Source organism: Monodelphis domestica, chromosome 4, assembly GCF_027887165.1.
Source record: "Monodelphis domestica isolate mMonDom1 chromosome 4, mMonDom1.pri, whole genome shotgun sequence".
Classification (NCBI taxonomy): Eukaryota; Metazoa; Chordata; class Mammalia; order Didelphimorphia; family Didelphidae; genus Monodelphis; species Monodelphis domestica.
The window spans coordinates 267,065,744-267,083,798 of NC_077230.1; the positions used below are offsets into that span (position 1 = coordinate 267,065,744).

Genomic DNA, 18,055 nt, shown 5'->3' on the forward strand with positions numbered 1-18,055 from the left:
TTTCCAGTGGCAGAGAATTGGAAACTAAAAAGACATACCTCAATTGGGGAATAGCTGAACAATATGTGGTGTATGATGGTGATAGAATACTCTTATGCTATAAGGAATAATGAACAGTATGATTTCAGTAAGAACTGGAAAGATCTACAGGAACTGATACAGAATGAAATAGCAGAATCAGGAAAACATTTATACACAGAAACTAAAATATTGTGGAATAATCAAATGTGATAGGCTTTGGTTACTAACAGCAATACAGTGATCCAGGACAATTCTGAGGGACTTATAAAAAAGAATGCTATCTACCTCTAGAGAAAGAACTGTTGGAGTAGAAATGCAGATGAAAACATATGATTTATCAGTTTATTTGTATTCATGATTTGGGGTTTTGGCTTTATAAAATTATTCACTTAAAAATGAATAATATGGAAATGTTTTGGATGATAATACATGTATTAACACAGATTGAATGTCAACTCCAGGAGCAGGGAGGGGAAAAGAGAGGGAAATAGCGTGAATCATATGAATGGAAAACTTATTTGGAAATTTGTTATTAAAATAAAGATAAAACATAAATAAAACTTCCTGCTAATTAAAAATATATATACATCAGACTTTTTCTACATTCAGAGAATGGTGTTTAGTGTATATGTAGGTAATAATTTTTTTTTAAAAAGTCTCTTTCCTCTATTTTATAAGTTTAAAGGGGAAATAGAAATAATAGTGTTGGGATTTATCTTATTTTTTCCCAGCCAAACATAAACCTGGACAAAGTAGTTCTTTGCCAACACAAAAGGAACTATTCTAGTTTTGTACCTAAAAGAACCTTCCATTTTTTCTATTTTCTTGGGGTTTAGACTTAATAGTGGTGGTGACATTTTATATTAAAAAGGATCTGAGAAAATCCAGGAAAAAGAGGGTGAAGATATAGTGGAAAGCATTTGGGTGAAGACCAATTAAAGCAGAAATAGATGTGATACTTTCCTCAAAGCATACCATAGAACTCTTGGGATAAAAATAGAATATATGATTTAAAATAACAGACTATCTGGACATTTGTTGCTGTGCTTTCTCTTTCTTTCCGTATCTCTTTTCTTTCATTCGCAACAGCTAATAACTTTTTGGCTTGTCAGAATGATAATTTCATTATTCCAAATGTGAAAGAATCATTTAGGGGTATCTGCTATTCTAGACCTCACTGCAACCATTAAGAAAGAAGTTATTTCTAAGAACAGATTATGGGAATCTTGGATTGAAATGAGCATTCCATCCTAGAATTTTCAATAAAGGAGTTGTCAAATATTGTCTTTAGAGTATCCTGTATTTTGGGAGAACATTTATTAAAGAGTTCAAAGGAAATATCCCATGGACTAAAATTCTATAGTGGAAGACAGTCATGTAAGAATAGGAAATTCTCAACAATGAAATTCTGAAGACACAGACACACAAAATTTTGATTGAGGAGGAGAATGAGGAGCCATACAGATTAAAAAAAAAAAAAGATATGTAGAACACAAAACACATAATCTGTATATTTTGCTGGATGGTGCCTTCTGTGGTCTGGGGAAGGGAAGGAGGAGTTGAATGAATTTTTTAAAAAAGATATGTAAAAGATAGATTTAAGCACAAATATTGAAAGATGAATTCAACAATGCAGAATACTTGTATAAGAATAGTGTCAGCAGTTATAAAACTCAAATTTAATTGAGGCTGACAAGTGCTAAACAAAACAAAAACATTTTCTTGGTGTTGAAGATGGGGAAACTTGAAGAAAAGAAAAAAGTCAGAAGTATTCAATTCTTCTGTAAAATTATCTTTGGATTGGAAATGGCAGAAGGAAATTGACTTTGGAGAAACCGAGAGAAGTAATAAGATAAAAAGAGAGCAAAGAAGAGTTCAAGTTGCTTGGCCCAGACAAGCTACATTCCAGAGTAGAGAAAAAACTGATAAATATTATTGTTGAGCTATCATTAAATACTTTTGAAAGATTGTAGAAAACAGGAAAGTTGCTGCAGGATTGGAGAAAATCTAACAACATTATTTTTTTTAAAAGAAAAAAGTATAGTTTTTTGTTTGTTTGTTTTTTACACATTATAGCTAATGAACTTGACCCCATTTCCTTGTAAATGTCTGGAACATAGTATTAAAGGGATGACTAGTAAACTTCTGAAAAAAAAGGGGGGGTGCATTAATCACAGAAAGGTAGCATGGCTTCATGAAACAAGCTTATTGCCAGACTAGCCTCATTTCTTTTATATCAGGAGGTTATTGCAGATACCTATTACCTAGAATTAACAAGTCATTTGACAGAGTTACTCATCTACTATTCTTGTGGGGCTGAGAGCTCAACAGTACTACATTTAGGTATATTTGTAACTGGACATATAATATAGTCATTAATGGTTTGAGGTCAACTTTAAAAGGAGGTCTGTAGTGGAATATCCCAGGGATCTGAGCATAGCCCTACTTTGTTGAAAATTTTAATCAGTCACTTGGATAAATACATAAATGACAGGCTTATTTGCATGAATATTTGTTGATGTCTCAAAACTAGGTTGGATAGTTAAAGCTTTGGGTGACATGTCAGATTGCAAAGATCTCAACATTTTTGAACCAAAAGGAATTTAATTAAAATAAATGTGCATTTCAAAACATTTTACAAGTACATGAAAAAGATTAATTTTTGTAAGTACAAGATAGAAGAGGCATGACTAGCTAGCATTTTACTTTAAAAAAATATAAAGAATTTTTAAAGGCCTGAAAAATCAATATGGCAACTAAAAAAAGCTGAGTTCACTAAGCTACAGCTCGTTTACTTAGACTATATTAAGAGCGGCATAAGTTTCAGAATATAGAAGATAATAGACTTCACTCTCATTAAACCATATTTAGAGTTTATGTTGTTTAGTTCTGCATAACATATTTTAGAATGGACATAATAAGTTATAGAGCATGTTGATAAGACTGATCAGTACAGTGAAGGGCTGTAAGATCATATTGTATGGAGATTGGTCAATAGAACAATTTTCCTGCTTAATCTTCTGGGTCCATATGGAAGTGTGGGTATCAATTACTTTTATTAATATTGAAATAAGAAATTTTTGAGGTATTCACTTAATCTGAACCAGAACCAAATTGATAAAGTTGAACAGAAGACTCTGAATCTATCATATTTGAAACTTGAAATACATTTGATCTTTAGGGTTATGAATATTTGAGCCATGGGATGGGCCTTGGTCTTGGTCATTCAGTGGAGTGGGTGGTTCTTGATGCCCCATTGCTATTGGTAGCATATAGGCCATTCTGTGCATAATGTTTCTGTGCCTTGGCTAAATTGTAGTGTTCAAGCAGCAAAGGCTGAATGTGACACCTTGACCTCCATCAGTTATGGCACGTAACAGCTTCTGTATGGACAGATGGGTGAGTCTGCTGATGGCACAGTGAATGTAGGCTAGTCAGCAACAATGTGTACTCCAGCCATTGGGAGTCAGAGGTGTGGCATCAAACTTTTGCTGCTGCTACATACATCTTTGATCTTGGTCACACAATTTAGCCTCTTTGCACTTCAATTTCCTCATCTGTCAAATGAAGAACTTGAACTAGATGACATCTAGGGGCCCATCCAGCTCTGACTCCAAGTCCCAAGCATATTTGTGCCTTTGGAGTCTGCATAGGACATTCTCTGTATTGGTGGGAGATTTTGCAGTAATGAGAACGTCAGTTAATTGCTTTTTGTAGTTGTTTATTATCATATCTGCAGGATTTAGAGCTAGCTGCAAGTGGAAACCATCTAGTTGAAAATCTCTCATTGTACAGATGAGGAAATTGAGATCCAGAGAGAGATGAAGTAACTAACATAAGGTCGTTCCTCTAGTGATAACAGCTAAACTTTGATTCCAGGTGTCTTCGAACACTGGAGGAGAATTCTGCCTCTTAATATAAGTATAATTCTTTGTTGAAGGACTTTGCTTTGCCGAGTCGTGTTCCTTTGGGGGGTGGGGTGTTGTTAGCACAACAGGATCTTTTATTACCTTCTTTTAATTCATTTGTAAATTGTAAGTGTCTATACATTATAGAAAATGAATATTTTAATTTACTGTCACTTGGGAAAAATAGAAACTTTATTTCAAAATTTATTAACAGTTGAAAAAAGGGGTAAAACATATATCATTTTAGGAAGATAACCTTAAATTATATGTATCTGTTTTCAGGAATATTGTGGACTTTTTTCTGGTGATAACACAGCTAGGATTCTGTAGTGCTTACATTGTCTTCTTAGCTGAGAATGTGAAGCAAGTAAGTATTTTTCTTCCAATTATTGAAACAGTTTTACGCAGTTATCCCTATTTACCATTATCTTTCCCTCTGTAGAAATTCCATTTTAGTGTGGAAGTATTTCAATTTCATGTAGAGTGACAACTTCATTGTTTTGTTAGGCTTCACTTCTGCAAATCGGTCTCCAGCTTTCTGAGTTTAAATGATCTATTAGCTCTGTTGCCTTGTTATCATTGCCTGATCTCTCTTTGCCATATAAGAACATAAAATTGATCCTTCTCATAGCATCATAAATAGAGAGCTAGAAGAGACCTTAGAGGTTATCTGTCTAGTCCTTTGGGTTTGGTATCCCAGAGCTCCAGGATTCTCGGAGCATATTTCTTTGTGCGAATGTATTTGAAAAGAGCATTGTGAGGCTTCACTTGGAAAAGGGGAAAGTATAGAAGTGGACATCAATAGAACTGAAGAATTATTGAATATAAGTAGGTACTATCCTCATCAAAGTGTGGCAGTTTTCGGTAGTTCTCCTTTATGTTGGGATATTGTTTCAGGTTGACTTTAAGTGGTCTTCAGCCTTGGTAGAGACTGACTGCCTATTTGGGCAAACATGCCAAGCACTGAAGTTGGAGCTCTACCCAAAAAAATGCCAAACCACATTCCTTTGTAACGGGTAGGTAGTCTTTATTATTATTATCTTCTTTTTCCTTTTCTTCTTTATTATCATTGTCATCATCAGTTATAAGTTTTACTTACATATTAAATGCTTTAAAAATGTTTATTGATTGGCATAGGCATTGTGTGGTAGCAAGCACTATAGAGAGTAATACATGGGTTCTCATCTTAATTTAAGTATAAGCATGAATGTATTTATGAAAGAATATACTTTATGTAATATTTTACATATTGTATTTTTTCTTTTTTAATATAAAGTCTAACAGCAATAAATAATAAAGCCTCTAGTTTCAAGGATTTTCACACTGAAATGGATATTTGAGATCATCTAGTCTAACCCTCACATTTTATAGATGAGAAAATTGAGGCTCAGAGTTATTGGTTACTTGAATTACCTTCCTCTTGGTCACTCAGCTAGTTAGTGATGGAGGCACTAAAATCATCTTTACCTGATTCCAAGCCTGTTTTTCCTATTATCATGTTCTTTTTTTCTTTAGCACATAGAATTATGTCTTGATATAACCAAGTTACTTTTTTATTGAATGAGTTTCATTCTTAGCTTTATTTCCCTTGTGCAAAGCTTTTTGTTACTGTTGTGGCTTCTCTTAGACTAGCTATACTTGCCTTGTCCCAGAATTCTCACCTAGGACCTCCTTGTCCTTTACCAAAAGTTTTTCTTTAGCCTGACTTCTCTTTGCTAAAGCTATTTTTCGAACTCCTGCTGAAAGAATATTGGCAATATAGAACTGTAATCTTCCTTTCTCTACCTATAATCACAGCAAACCTGTAGACAGGCAGCAATTCCCACTGCCTACAGCCAGTGGTCCTCTGCTTCAAGCACTGAGAATGCATTAAGTCAAGCTACATCAGCTTTGTTGACAGGGGGACTAAAATGGAGAGGAGCATTGTAGCCCCATAGGTAGAGCTAAGTTTCAGGTCAGAAAGAGTTAGGTTTAAGTTCTGTCGATTAAATTTGCAAAATGTCCCAACTACAAAAAGTCATTTATCCTTCTTGCAGTTCTCTAAGACTCACCTCTTCAGTTATGTATCCCTTATGACCAGTGTTGGTGGTGGGAGGTCCCATACTGACAAATTCACAGATCTTTAATGTATAGATACTAAACTATCAAGAATATGCTATAGATATAGTTTATCCATATCTTAGCAGAATGTTTAGTAAAGAACCTTATGTCTTTCTTTGGACAAGATGAGAGAGCTTTGAGCTGGTTAATGTTAGTACAGTGATTCTCAACTGAGCAAATGATTAGACTCAAGGGTGGCAAAAAGATGTCACCTCAGAGGAAGATCTTTGGCATAAAGAACACCTTAGGTATCTGACCTTAGCCTTGGTAATATTTTTAATTAATGACTTAGATCAAGGCATGGCTGCTAGGCTTATCAAATAATACAAAACCAGGAAGTATAGCTCATTTATTGGAATGACAGCTTCAGAATTCCATGTTCAGAACACTGGACTGATTCTAATAAATTGACATTTAATGCTGACAAAGTCTAAAATAATTTAAAAATCATCTTTACAAATTCAAGATGAGGTGGTATTACTAGGCTGCAATTTGTAAAAGATAGGAGGAAGTTTATGGAGACTGCAAACTCAATATGAATTACCATCGGCAAGCAATTCCTGAATGCTACCATTTGTTGGGTATTGTGCTAAGTGACAGGTATACAAAACCAAAAGTAAAACAGTTGCCTTCAAGGAGTTAACAGTTTTAAAAGAGAGACAACATTTATATGTATATGTTTATGCCGAATATATTCAGAATGAAGACAAGATATTTTTGGAAAGGAGGGCAGTAGTAGCTGAGATGATCTGAGATTAGGGATGAGATTAGAAGGGATCAGGGATGTGCTGGGCAAAAAAGCTAATATGATCATCAGCTACTTCAAGATAAGCATAATATCCAAGAATAAGGAGGTGATATTCCCATTTCCATGATTAGACTCTAACTTTAGTTTTGTGGTCAGTTTAGGGTACGACATTATAAGAAGGTCTTTGATTACCTAGAGAGCATCCAGCAGAGGGTCAACCAGGATAGTGAAGGATCTCATGTTTATGCCATTGGAGTAATGGCCAAATAAGGTAGGGAGATTTAGCCTAAAGAAGAAAGCACTTCAGTCAGGGTTTGTGGGGATGATTATAACTATTTTCAAGTATTGAAAGGGTTGTCCTGTGGAAGGGATATTAGATTTGTTCTCCCCAGGGCAAAATCAGGTGGAAGTTGCCAAGAAGAAAATTTAGGTTCGAGGTAATAAAAACTTCACAATAATTATAGAATTCCTAAAGTGGAAAGTAGTGAAGTAGTGAATTTCCTCTGCCTGGAGATTCTTTAAGGACAACCACTTGGATATTTAGAAAAAGAGATTCTTGTACAAATTGGACTAAACAGCCTCCCTTTTAATTGTTTAAGAAAATTGTTTCATTTCCACAAATATATTTGTAATTCATAAATCTTATTTTTGCTAAGACTATAGTTGAATTAATATTTGCATATTCATCCATAAAATAATGGCATAAGCACTACCTAGTCTAATAAACTATATTTCATAATAGAACTACAAATAAGACCCTAATTAATTGAGCTATTCTTCATGAGGGAATTTTTCCCATCTTATGCATCTAGAACTATACAATTTACAGATTTAACTATAAAAATTTAATAAATGTTATATTATTTATAAGCTTTAGGACTAGTGACTACTTTTAAATGATAAAAATTGAATGGTTTTCGGAATTTTTTTAATTCAGCTAATTTTCATTTATTGTAAGAAAGGAACTTTATATAGGAGGATTTCCTAAAATAGAGAAGTAGAAGTACTTTCAAAGCATCATGGGATAGAGTATATAGTCAAAACTGGAAAAAAATTAGTTAAATGCAATAGTAAAAGATTCACCTAAGCAGAGTACATGGGAAGGTAAAGATCAAGAATTTTTCTCACTGTAGAAAAGTTCTTAAGAATTTAATAGCACCTAACTTAGAACTATCAGTCATCCTGCCTGAGCTCATTTCTGTCTCACACTTTTACCCTTCATTTATTCTCCCTTACATAGTGAGGTGATGATTCAGAAGCTCTTTATTTTGTCTTTTTGTCTTCCCTTCTGTATACCTCTGCTAATACCACTGAGTATGCCTGAAATACTCATTTTCTTCTACTCCCAAACTGTGTTTATTAAACCCCTACCCATTCTTTAAGGCTCAGCACAAAGGCAACCTCAGTTATTAAGCTCTGTCCTCCCATCTAAACTCATAACACTCTATTTATACTCCTTTTTTGCATTTTATGTATATTATATTAATTTACATTATAATCCTAAATGTATATCATCACGCCTACAAGACTATAAACTCCTCAAGGACAAGGACTATGTCATCTTTAACTTTGTGTCTCCCCAAAACAAATACAATGCATTTTTAAATCTAAGTGCTTAATTATGTTTGAATGAATAAATAGATGAAATAAAATCATTGGTCAAACTCTAATAATTTAAAATAGAGTTTTAATTAAATGTAATTGTCATGATCCATGTCATAATCTGTAAAAAATTGAATTCATAGTATTTCATTATTAAGCTTTTATTTAGATAGGGACAACAATGTTATCTGTAATTACTGTATCACACAGCAGAGTGTGTGTGTGTGTGTGTGTGTGTGTGTGTGTGTGTGTGTGTGTGTGTGTGTGTGTAAACCTGCAAGTTGTGTGGCTCCAGGAGGTTCTTCCTATTCTAACCTTTTCCCCATTGCTTATAGGAAACAACAGAGAAATATAGATTGGTAAAATTTTGTATTAATTTTGAGGTTGACTTTACCAAAGAGCATAGACATGAAACTCTTTATTTATTTTTTTTAAAAAACAACCTCATACTTTGGATTTGATACTTGGAAAATCAAGATGGAAAACAATTCAATTTGATGTCTTCATTTTCTGAGTGTTCATTTCAATGTTTCACCTTTCAACAAAAAAATTATAAGTGAACTATGTGAATATATACATATATAGCCATACATTTCATTTGGATATATCCATATGTACACATATATATGTATGTATGGATGTACATCATATATCTGTATATGATTAACCCATTTTTCATAACCAACCTCTGACTGTAGAGGTCATCAAAGAACATAATTGGTTACTAAAATCTACATCTAGGTATATATCTCTGTAATTATCATTCTTTGGGTTATTCATATAAGTATCTATAAGTTTTGGGAAGTAAGCTAATATATTAAAAGGAGTTTGTGACACATCCAATTAGACTTCCAAGCATCTGACACATCAGGCTTCTTATCTAGCCAGCTTAGCCATCAGGATGTAATGAAAAGTTCACAAAAAAAAAATACTTGAGTTATCATTTTGGCTCTTCTACTAACTTGGAGAATAGCTTTATTGTTTAAAGCAAATCACTTAGTTTTTCTAGATATTAATTTTCTAATGTGTACAATAAAAGTGTTCAGACTGAAGTGATCTCCAAGATCCCTTCTAACTTCCACATTCTTAGCTTTAAAGTTATGTCAATTATTGAACAGTTTTCCTCACTAATATATAATGATTATTTTAGGATTATTGCAGAGTAAAACTTTGTTTCCTACAAAGCCCTAAATAGTTTGGTTACTTTGAAAATCAGGTAAATAAAACTAATATGTTAATAAAAAGCAAAGTGCTATGAATTAATAACTTTATTCCTATTCCACTCAAATAATATGACATTTAATTTTGGAAGGATAATTCATAAGACCAAAGATGGTACAGTTTATTGTATGGATTGCTGCCCTTTAAAGTCAAGGATATCTAAGGTTCAAATCTCACCTCATAATCATTAGTTGGGTTACTACAGACACATAACCTCAGTAAGCCTTAGGCAGCTCTCTAAGACTATTGGCTATAGACTAATTTACAGTAAACATTGATAGATAGTTTTCAGATTGGAAATTCTTGTATAATATCCCTAATCTTGGATAGATTGATGCAATTCACAAGTTTAATAAGGACTGTGTAGTTCATAAAAGAGTGCATAGTTGGTCTAATATTCTTGGGTTCAAAGATTTTAAGAGACAGTTTTAAACCCTAAAAAGACCTGTTGCTTGCAGTACAGGATTATACATGATTTCAACTGACCAATTTGTTAATAAGGCATAACCAAAGGGTGAAGTTAGGTAGCTCAGTGGTTTGAGATTCAGGCCCAGAGACAGGAGGTCCTGGGTTCAAATATGACAGACATTTCCTAGCTGTGACCCTGGACAAGTCACTAAACCCCCATTGCCTAGCCCTTACTGCTCTTCTGTCTTGGAACCCTTACACAGTATTGATTCCAAGGTAAAGGTTTAAAGAAAAAAAGTAAGGCATAAAAGAAATAATCCAAAGAATAGATCATTTACAGAATCATAGAATCTCAGAGAGTTTATCAAGCCATCAGGGGGAGGGGTTTGGCAAATTGGTGTTAGTGGTATTTAAACTTAGTGTGATCTGCTCCACTTAACATTTTTGTTAAAAATATTTTTAAAGTTGTATAGTAATATTTTTAATTTTTCTGTCAGTGTTTTAACGTAGGCAATAAGATGAAATTGAGTTTATAAGAGTAATTACACTTATCAAAAAATTAAAAAATTATTACAGTGGAGACTAGTCACTTTTAAAAGAACAATTGACCTTTTTGGGGAGGGATAGAATAGTTTACTTGCTCCAGGTTTAAAGTGAAATTGTCTACTTACTACTTAGTATGGTGCTGGCAACCTGGAAGAAAAACTCAGACCAACTAAGTAATCAATAAATAAAGTGAGGCATTTATTCAGAATCAAAGAATTGTAATTCTGGACAACACACAGCCTTATTCAGACAGGAATGCCTGAGGAGGAAAAAGGAAAAGGGGATTCTTAAAAGTCATTTCATGGAAAATAGCATGAGGGCATATAGTCTGAATATAAAAAAAAAAAACTGAACTGTAGGGAGGATTGAAGGTATTGAGGGATTACAGAACAAAGGTCCTTAGAACGTTCTCTGTCTGGTAACAGAGTAAGTTAGAAAAGTGTGGGATGGATATGAGGTGAGTCTTCTTTGGGGCAGTTAAAAATTTCTGGTTGGAGCAGGTTAGGGGTCCAGTTTCCCATGGGTTGATAATGCCATACAATGAATTCTTGATGTAAGTATTTAATATGATTTCAAAATATTTCTTATGAAATATTTCATATAGTAGATTATTCTTTTAACAATTAATTTGGTACATTATAATTGTGAAAAATATTACAACTTCCTTCTCACACTAGAAGAAATAAATAGGCTTTTAAAGGTTGGATCTATACAATATTAGTACACTCAGCAGCTACATTAAATATACATGTTACAACTTTCTTTAGTGTATCATATTACAGTTCAAAAGTGTGGTGCTTCTTCATAAAGTTTCAAACTGAGTGAGTTGATGATTCATCCTAAAAACAATTTTATTGTACTAGATTTTCACAGGAGGAAAAAATAATTTTAGAAAAATAATTCTTGGTAGAATTAGAGAAAAAATGTTTGGTTATCTATGCTTCAAGTAGGTTAGTGTCTTTAAAATTATGCCTTTGTGGGGGCAGCTGGGTATCTAAGTGGATTGAGAGCCAGGCCTAGAGATGGGAGGTCCTAAGTTCAAATCTGGCCTCAGACACTTCCTAGCTGTGTGACCCTGGGCAAGTCACTTAACCCCCATTGCCTAGCCCTTACCACTCTTTTGCCTTGGAACCAATACACAGTATTGATTCCAAGACAGAAGGTAAGGGTTTAAAAATAAATAAATAAACAAACTAATTAATAAATTAATTTAAGAAATGATGCCTTTGTATACCTGTGTATATTTGGTCTATATATGGTCAATTAAAATTACTATGATTAGTTATTGTAAGTGATACCATAGATCACTGATTTCTCTGTATCTCTTTTTTGTTATCTTAGCCATATTTTTTAAATGGGTAAAACTGAATAGATAACGAAGTTTAAAAATTATCTCTATATTTTCTCCTTTCTCCCCCAATCCTATTATAGATTCATGAAGGAATTTCAGAGCATATATTGTCACTGAACAGTACAGATGAATCAACTCTATATGAGAAAAGGAGTATTGACCTGAGGATGTATATGCTTTGCTTCCTTCCATTTTTATTTCTTTTGGTCTTCATTCGTGAACTAAAGACCCTGGCTGTGCTTTCATTCCTTGCCAATCTATCTATGGCCGTCAGTCTTATAATAATCTACCAGTACATTTTTAGAGTAAGTATTACCCATCTTAAACTATTAGATTTTTCATTGTTACTTTTTAAAATATTCAGTATAAGTAATTATTAGAGTTTTTAATAATATTTTATAATTTTTATGCCAGTTTTTTAAAGATGGGTTTTGATGAACAAAAATATGAAAAAGCAAGGGCTAGATAGATGAATCCACCACATTTTAAACTTTATTTGTTACTGTTGATGATCATAGCATATAATTTTTCTCTTCATCTTTTGCACATAAAAGCATAGCTGCCAGAGCTGGAAAGGATTTGGAGGATCATTCAGGACAATTTTCTCATTTTACAGAGGAGGACGATACTTAATGTACAATCTTTTATTCATGGGTGCCAAGTTAACATTTAAGCTTCATAAAAATTTTGTGTAAATCATAAAGCATTCCCAAGTCATATGGCTTCTACTTTGTTTTACTTCATTATTTTACCAAAAAAATGTACAAAAATTGATAGAGTCAGATAAAGTTAGCACATCTCTTACTTATGTAATATGTCTATTATATTTTCACCTTAGCTGGATATGGAAATTTTGCAATATTTTTAAGAATTTCTGTTGAGAAATTTACAGAGGGGCAGGCTTGGATTTTATGTAAGGAAAAACTTGTTAAAAATCAGAGCTATCTAAAAGCACAAAGGGCTCTCTTAGGAGACAACAGGTTCTCCTCATTGAATGTTTTTAAGCAAAGACTTCAAGGATGATCACTTGCCAGGTATCATGTAATGAGGAGTCTTGTTCAGGTACAGGTCAAACTAGATGACTGCTGAGATTCTTTCCAGTTTTGCCCTCACTTTGTACTTGCCTTCAAATGATTTTATATTTTGTTGAATTCAAAATGTCACTTTCATTTTCTTGAAAGAGATTATATAGGGCAACCCCAATGCTCAGGGAATCTTATAGGAACCATATTGATATCTCTTATAACTTCTTTTGCCTAAAGAATTCATTACCCTATGTAAAACTTAGTTAAGGGGTATGCCATTTATAGTGCCTGTTGTATTATTATTCTTGTATTAATATCCATCTTTGAATTTATGAATTACCTAAGATCACATAGTTAAGTTTAAAAGGCTAGAGAAAAAACAAATGTGCCTCTTTCAAGCCCTTTTTAGTGCTATATCTATTTCAGCAAGTATTTTAATATCTCTCATGTATCTAGCACTCTGCTAAGTGCTTTCTAGAAATTTAAGACACTTGTGAAAAACAAAGCATTTATAAACAAATGGCTTTGCCAATACTACTACAGGCAGCATTGAATCAGAGGTCATAAAGGTTTAAAAAACTAGATCTGAGACAGACCTGTGAACATGCAATAGAGAGTGTCATAGGAGTGAGCCAGATTAGAAGAGGGAATGGAAATCAATGATCAAACTAGAATATTTAATGAGCATTCTAGATTGAATATTCATATGAAAGGTTAGGACAAGGCCAAAGCCAAGAGCCTAGCAATCTAGATCAAGATAAAATAATAATAAAATCAGAAGCAAGGCTTATAAGAGCCAAAAACACAGAGATACTATAAGGAAGATCTGGGTTTGAGGGTAAAAGTCCCAAACAATTGTTAGACACTTGAAAGTCCCAGGGTATAGAAGTGTTGGGCAAGGGAAGCTAGGAAATGAACCAAAGATGCCAATACCAAGGAGGACCTACTAACTGAAATAGCTTTCTGCTATTTCTTTAAGAGCCAATTCTATTATTAGGTACCATGGACTCTGCTAGTAGAAGGAAGTAATTGAAAATAGGTTAGCAGATATAGGCAGGGGATTAGCAGCTTCTGATAGTTAGAACCTGATAGAATAATCCTGATTTAAGTGTAGTCATTTTGTTTGAAAATAAAATGATTAATTTTTGAAAAACTTAGGAAACACAGAAAAGCAAATGATATACTTTGTAAATTTCATTAAAATAAGACATCCTACCTATCTGTGAAAGTTTTTTTTTTCTCCAATCAATAGGGCTTGCCAGATCCCCGCAGTCTTCCAGCTGTGGCTAGTTTGAAGAAATATCCACTCTTTTTTGGTACAGCTATATTTGCTTTTGAAGGCATTGGAGTGGTAAGAACTTATTTTAAAGCATTAAGTATTAAAAGGGCTAGGTAATCAAGTATTTTAAGTGAACTATTTTTCCATTTTCTTTATTTCAGATTATTTGTTTCTTTTTAAACTTTCTGTATTACCAAAATTATAGGAGGTCAAAGTATAAATATTCCTTCAATGAAAATGCACACAAATGTGTATGTATACTGTATTGGAGGCTCCTTTAACTAAGTTATTTAAGGTAACTGGAAATGCTGGTCAGTCACACTGAGAATTAAGGTTTTCCAAATATGTTTTTATTTGTTCTCTACTCTTTTCATGACTGGTTACTATGCCCCTACTGTCTGAGTCTCCAATATCAGCTTGTATCTGTGCTATTATATTTTTAATTTCTTTATATAATTCTTGTACTTGTCTCTGCTTTTCACTCAATACTTGGTTTGATTTGTCACCATAACTTCTCACAGACCCAATAAATTTAGTTTTATGTTTCACCCATGTATTTTCTTTCCTCTGTATGTGCTTTTGTTTCACCCCTGCAAGTCCTTCATTGCTCATCACATCCTGCAATTCCTTTTTTTTCTATCTCCTTGTACATTACTAAGTATCTTAAAGTCCTGGCTTCATAAATTCTTTCTGCCATTTGATACAACATCTGCATATTTAGGTTTAGCTCCTGATTTTATAGCTAATCTTATGGATTCAATTTCTGACGCTTCCTGATCAGTTTTTAGTCTGCAGTGCTGACAGCAGGTGTTTGTCTTTGCTCTATAATATGTCTTTCCCTGTGTGCCTTTATTGTTTGCCTCATATTTCTTCTTCAGATAACAGTCCTTGATGAGGTTTTCAACCTTGTGACACAGGAAACACTTTCTAGTTTCTCTCTGACAGACCCAATAAATGTTGGTATGATAGGCTAGAGTATATCTTTATGGACTGTAAGCTCTTAATTTGCTCTATCTCTTTTTCCTTTAATGATGCTTCTGTACTTTGCAATTTCTGTTTTATTTCCTTCAACTCTGCCTGTTGTTCATTGTGATTCTCCCATAAGTACGATGCTGCCTCGCAGAGTTCAGAAAGATTGACATTGTCATAGTTGGGGAAATAGTTTCTGAAGAAGTTTTTCAGATGTGAGGTGCAACCCCAAAGGAACTGTCTCCTCACATGAACCACAGACTCTTCTGAATCCTTATCTATACCTATGGTAGACTCTGCTGTTTAAGTGATCAGTAAAGCTGGCAGGATGCTCTGTACTTTCTTGAACCAAGTTATAAAATTTACCCCATGCATTGGGTTTAGACAAAAGGACTTTATGGCCTGAAGAAGATCTTCCCTGCATTTCCTCAAATAAGCCATGCTTGCTGGATTAGCAAAGTCAAAGTCTTCTCTCTGCTTTTCAGGGGGACAGCTTGTCAGGGTGCTAATCAATAAATTGCCTATGCTCATGGGGGCTAAATAATTCCAAAAGGAGGAACTCCAAATCCTGGAAATCGGGTTCAAAAATTTTAAATGCCCTCTTCAGTTCCTTAAGAGCCCAGTAAGGCTCAGAGACAAATTTTGGGAACCTATGCTCGATAGAATCGAGTTCCTATGTGGAAAACTGTTTGTGCACTTTGGAATGAACCAACCCTGCAGTTTCTGATATCTTTGCAATGTTCCTGAGTGGTAAAATTTTCTCAGCCTCATTGTTAATTTCCTTGCCATTTTCCTGAGCTCCTTTCTTATTCTTTCCCTTTGTTTTCTTTTCCTTCTCCTTATTATCTTTGTCCTTAAGCCCAGTATCTTCTTGCCTACTTCCATCCTTAGTCTGATCTAATCCCTGTTTTTTTTTTTTTTCAGAAATGAGCTGCTTTCTTTGGTGTTATAAATTTGATGATGTTCTTAATATAGGTGAAGGTCTGTATGGCAGCTATGGTAAACACATACAATTGGGTGAGGATTTGCCATAGTACAGTGCCAGCAGTGAAGTGTATAGCCATTATAAAAGAAGTAGAATTAGATATATGACCTATAGTGTCCATCAAGATGTTAGTCACTGCACTATACATCAAATTATAAATCCAGTAACAGGCAATGACTGAGAATACCACCAGTCCACAGATTATTTGCAGAAACAACTTTTTTATTGTTATTATTATTATTATTATTATTATTAATGTTATTATTATTATACCGTTTAGGGAAGGGTAAGATCTTTTCCAGGGTGCCAAATTGTATTGGAGGCTCCTTTAGCTAGGTTATTTAAGGTAACTGGAAATGCTGGTCAGTCACACTGAGAATTAAGGTCATAGGAAAGACAGAATTCTGTCTTCTCCTCCCCCTACACTTTCTGCTTCCTTTGGTTGAACCTAACAACTACTCAGAGATAGTAAGTTATAACAGCTTTCAATAGACTAATTTCACTTCAAAATACTGAAAAAGGATTTATTTTTAAAGGAAGAAAATGTAGGGAGTGGGGAATAAGGGTAGAAGGAATTTTGGGTTTCCCTAATCTATTATAAATTCAATATCAAGAAAGTAGAGTTGAATTATCTCTTAAGGGAATATTGGTAATAATTTGAAAGGATCTTGAGAGATAAGCCCAAGTCCTCAAGTTGAAACCAGTAGCCAGAAACTACAGAATAAGTCTTTCTGTCAGCTTTCTTCCTCAGAGACTCAAGGAAGAAGTGAGTAAAAACAGTTTGTGCCAGCTTGTTCAAATTGCCTTCCTCCTGGTCACATTCTCCTTTGAAATCTTCCTTGTTTACAGATCTTCAAGCTTCCATTGCTTGCACTTGCTTGCCAGTCTTTCTGTAGTTATAAGTTTTTCACAATACCAAGATATGTGTATGTATGTCTATGTGAGTATTTATATGGATATACACACACACACACATATATAATACTAAGTTGGAAGATACAGAGTATCTTGTGAAAAGAATAGCAAGAATGCCAGTGTCACTGATTCTTGAGGTTTATGGTGAGGATTGTTAAGTATTAGAAGCCTCGAAAGGTGGGGAGGGCACATTATGAAGAGTTTTGAATGACAGATGGGTTTTACATATGATCTTGAGAATGGTAATGAGCCACTGGAATTTATTGAGTATTTGTACGTGGGTGATAACATGGTCAGAACTGCATTTTAAGGAAATCAATTTAAGAATTGAGTGGAGGATGAACTATAAATGAGGAAAGATTTGTAGCAGGTAGACCTATCAATAACTATTTGCAAAAGTCTAGTTATGAAATGATGAGGGCCTATATCAAGTTGGTCAATGTTTTAGGAGATAATGGAGTCTTTGTAAGAAATTTTACACAATTGAATATGAGAAGTGAGAGATAAGGAGTTGAAAGTGGTCCCCAGATTTTTGAGCCTGGATGATTAGGAGGATGGTGATGTCCTCAACAATGATGGAAAGGTAAACAGCCAAGGATAAAAAGCATTCAGCTGAGCTCTCCCAACATTCCCCTCTTCACAAATTTAAAATAATGACTCAAATAGAATTCTGCAGTGGCAGAGCCAACAAAAGGTCAGAATTAAAAAATTTTCCAGCCCAAGACAAGAGTTCAGAAAGAGAGATCTGTGGCATAGGGGAGGAGATTGGCCTACAGCTCACTTACATGAAACAGTAACAGTGGAATTAGGGGGTGATGACAGAAGCTACAGTGGCTTCAGGAACTCTCAAGCCAGAGACAGTAAAGAAACCTGGCAACTAGTCAAAAAGAGATTACATGATACCTTTTTGCTAGCAGGAAAAGACATTTTTTTGGCAACTCCATTGACTATGACATAGGACCCACTTCTCGGTCATA

The 18,055-nt window shown here is 34.1% G+C and overlaps 1 protein-coding gene across 14 annotated transcripts in view; it reads left to right on the forward strand.

Moving 5' to 3' along the window:
* Nucleotides 1–18,055, forward strand: part of SLC36A4 (solute carrier family 36 member 4) — a 93,114-nt gene that overhangs the window by 52,901 nt on the left and 22,158 nt on the right. For 11 of the 14 annotated variants that reach the window (XR_008911335.1, XM_007495035.3, XM_007495036.3 and 8 more), the window contains 3 exons: nt 4,212–4,296; nt 11,986–12,210; nt 14,183–14,281. Coding sequence is in view for 13 of the 14 variants with exons in the window: in XM_007495035.3 (XP_007495097.1) it covers nt 4,212–4,296; nt 11,986–12,210; nt 14,183–14,281 (409 nt within the window). In the remaining variant the exon portion in view is untranslated. The remainder of the gene's footprint in view (nt 1–4,211; nt 4,297–11,985; nt 12,211–14,182; nt 14,282–18,055) is intronic. The other 3 variants (XM_056794516.1, XM_056794518.1, XM_056794515.1) reach the window with 1 other exon arrangement.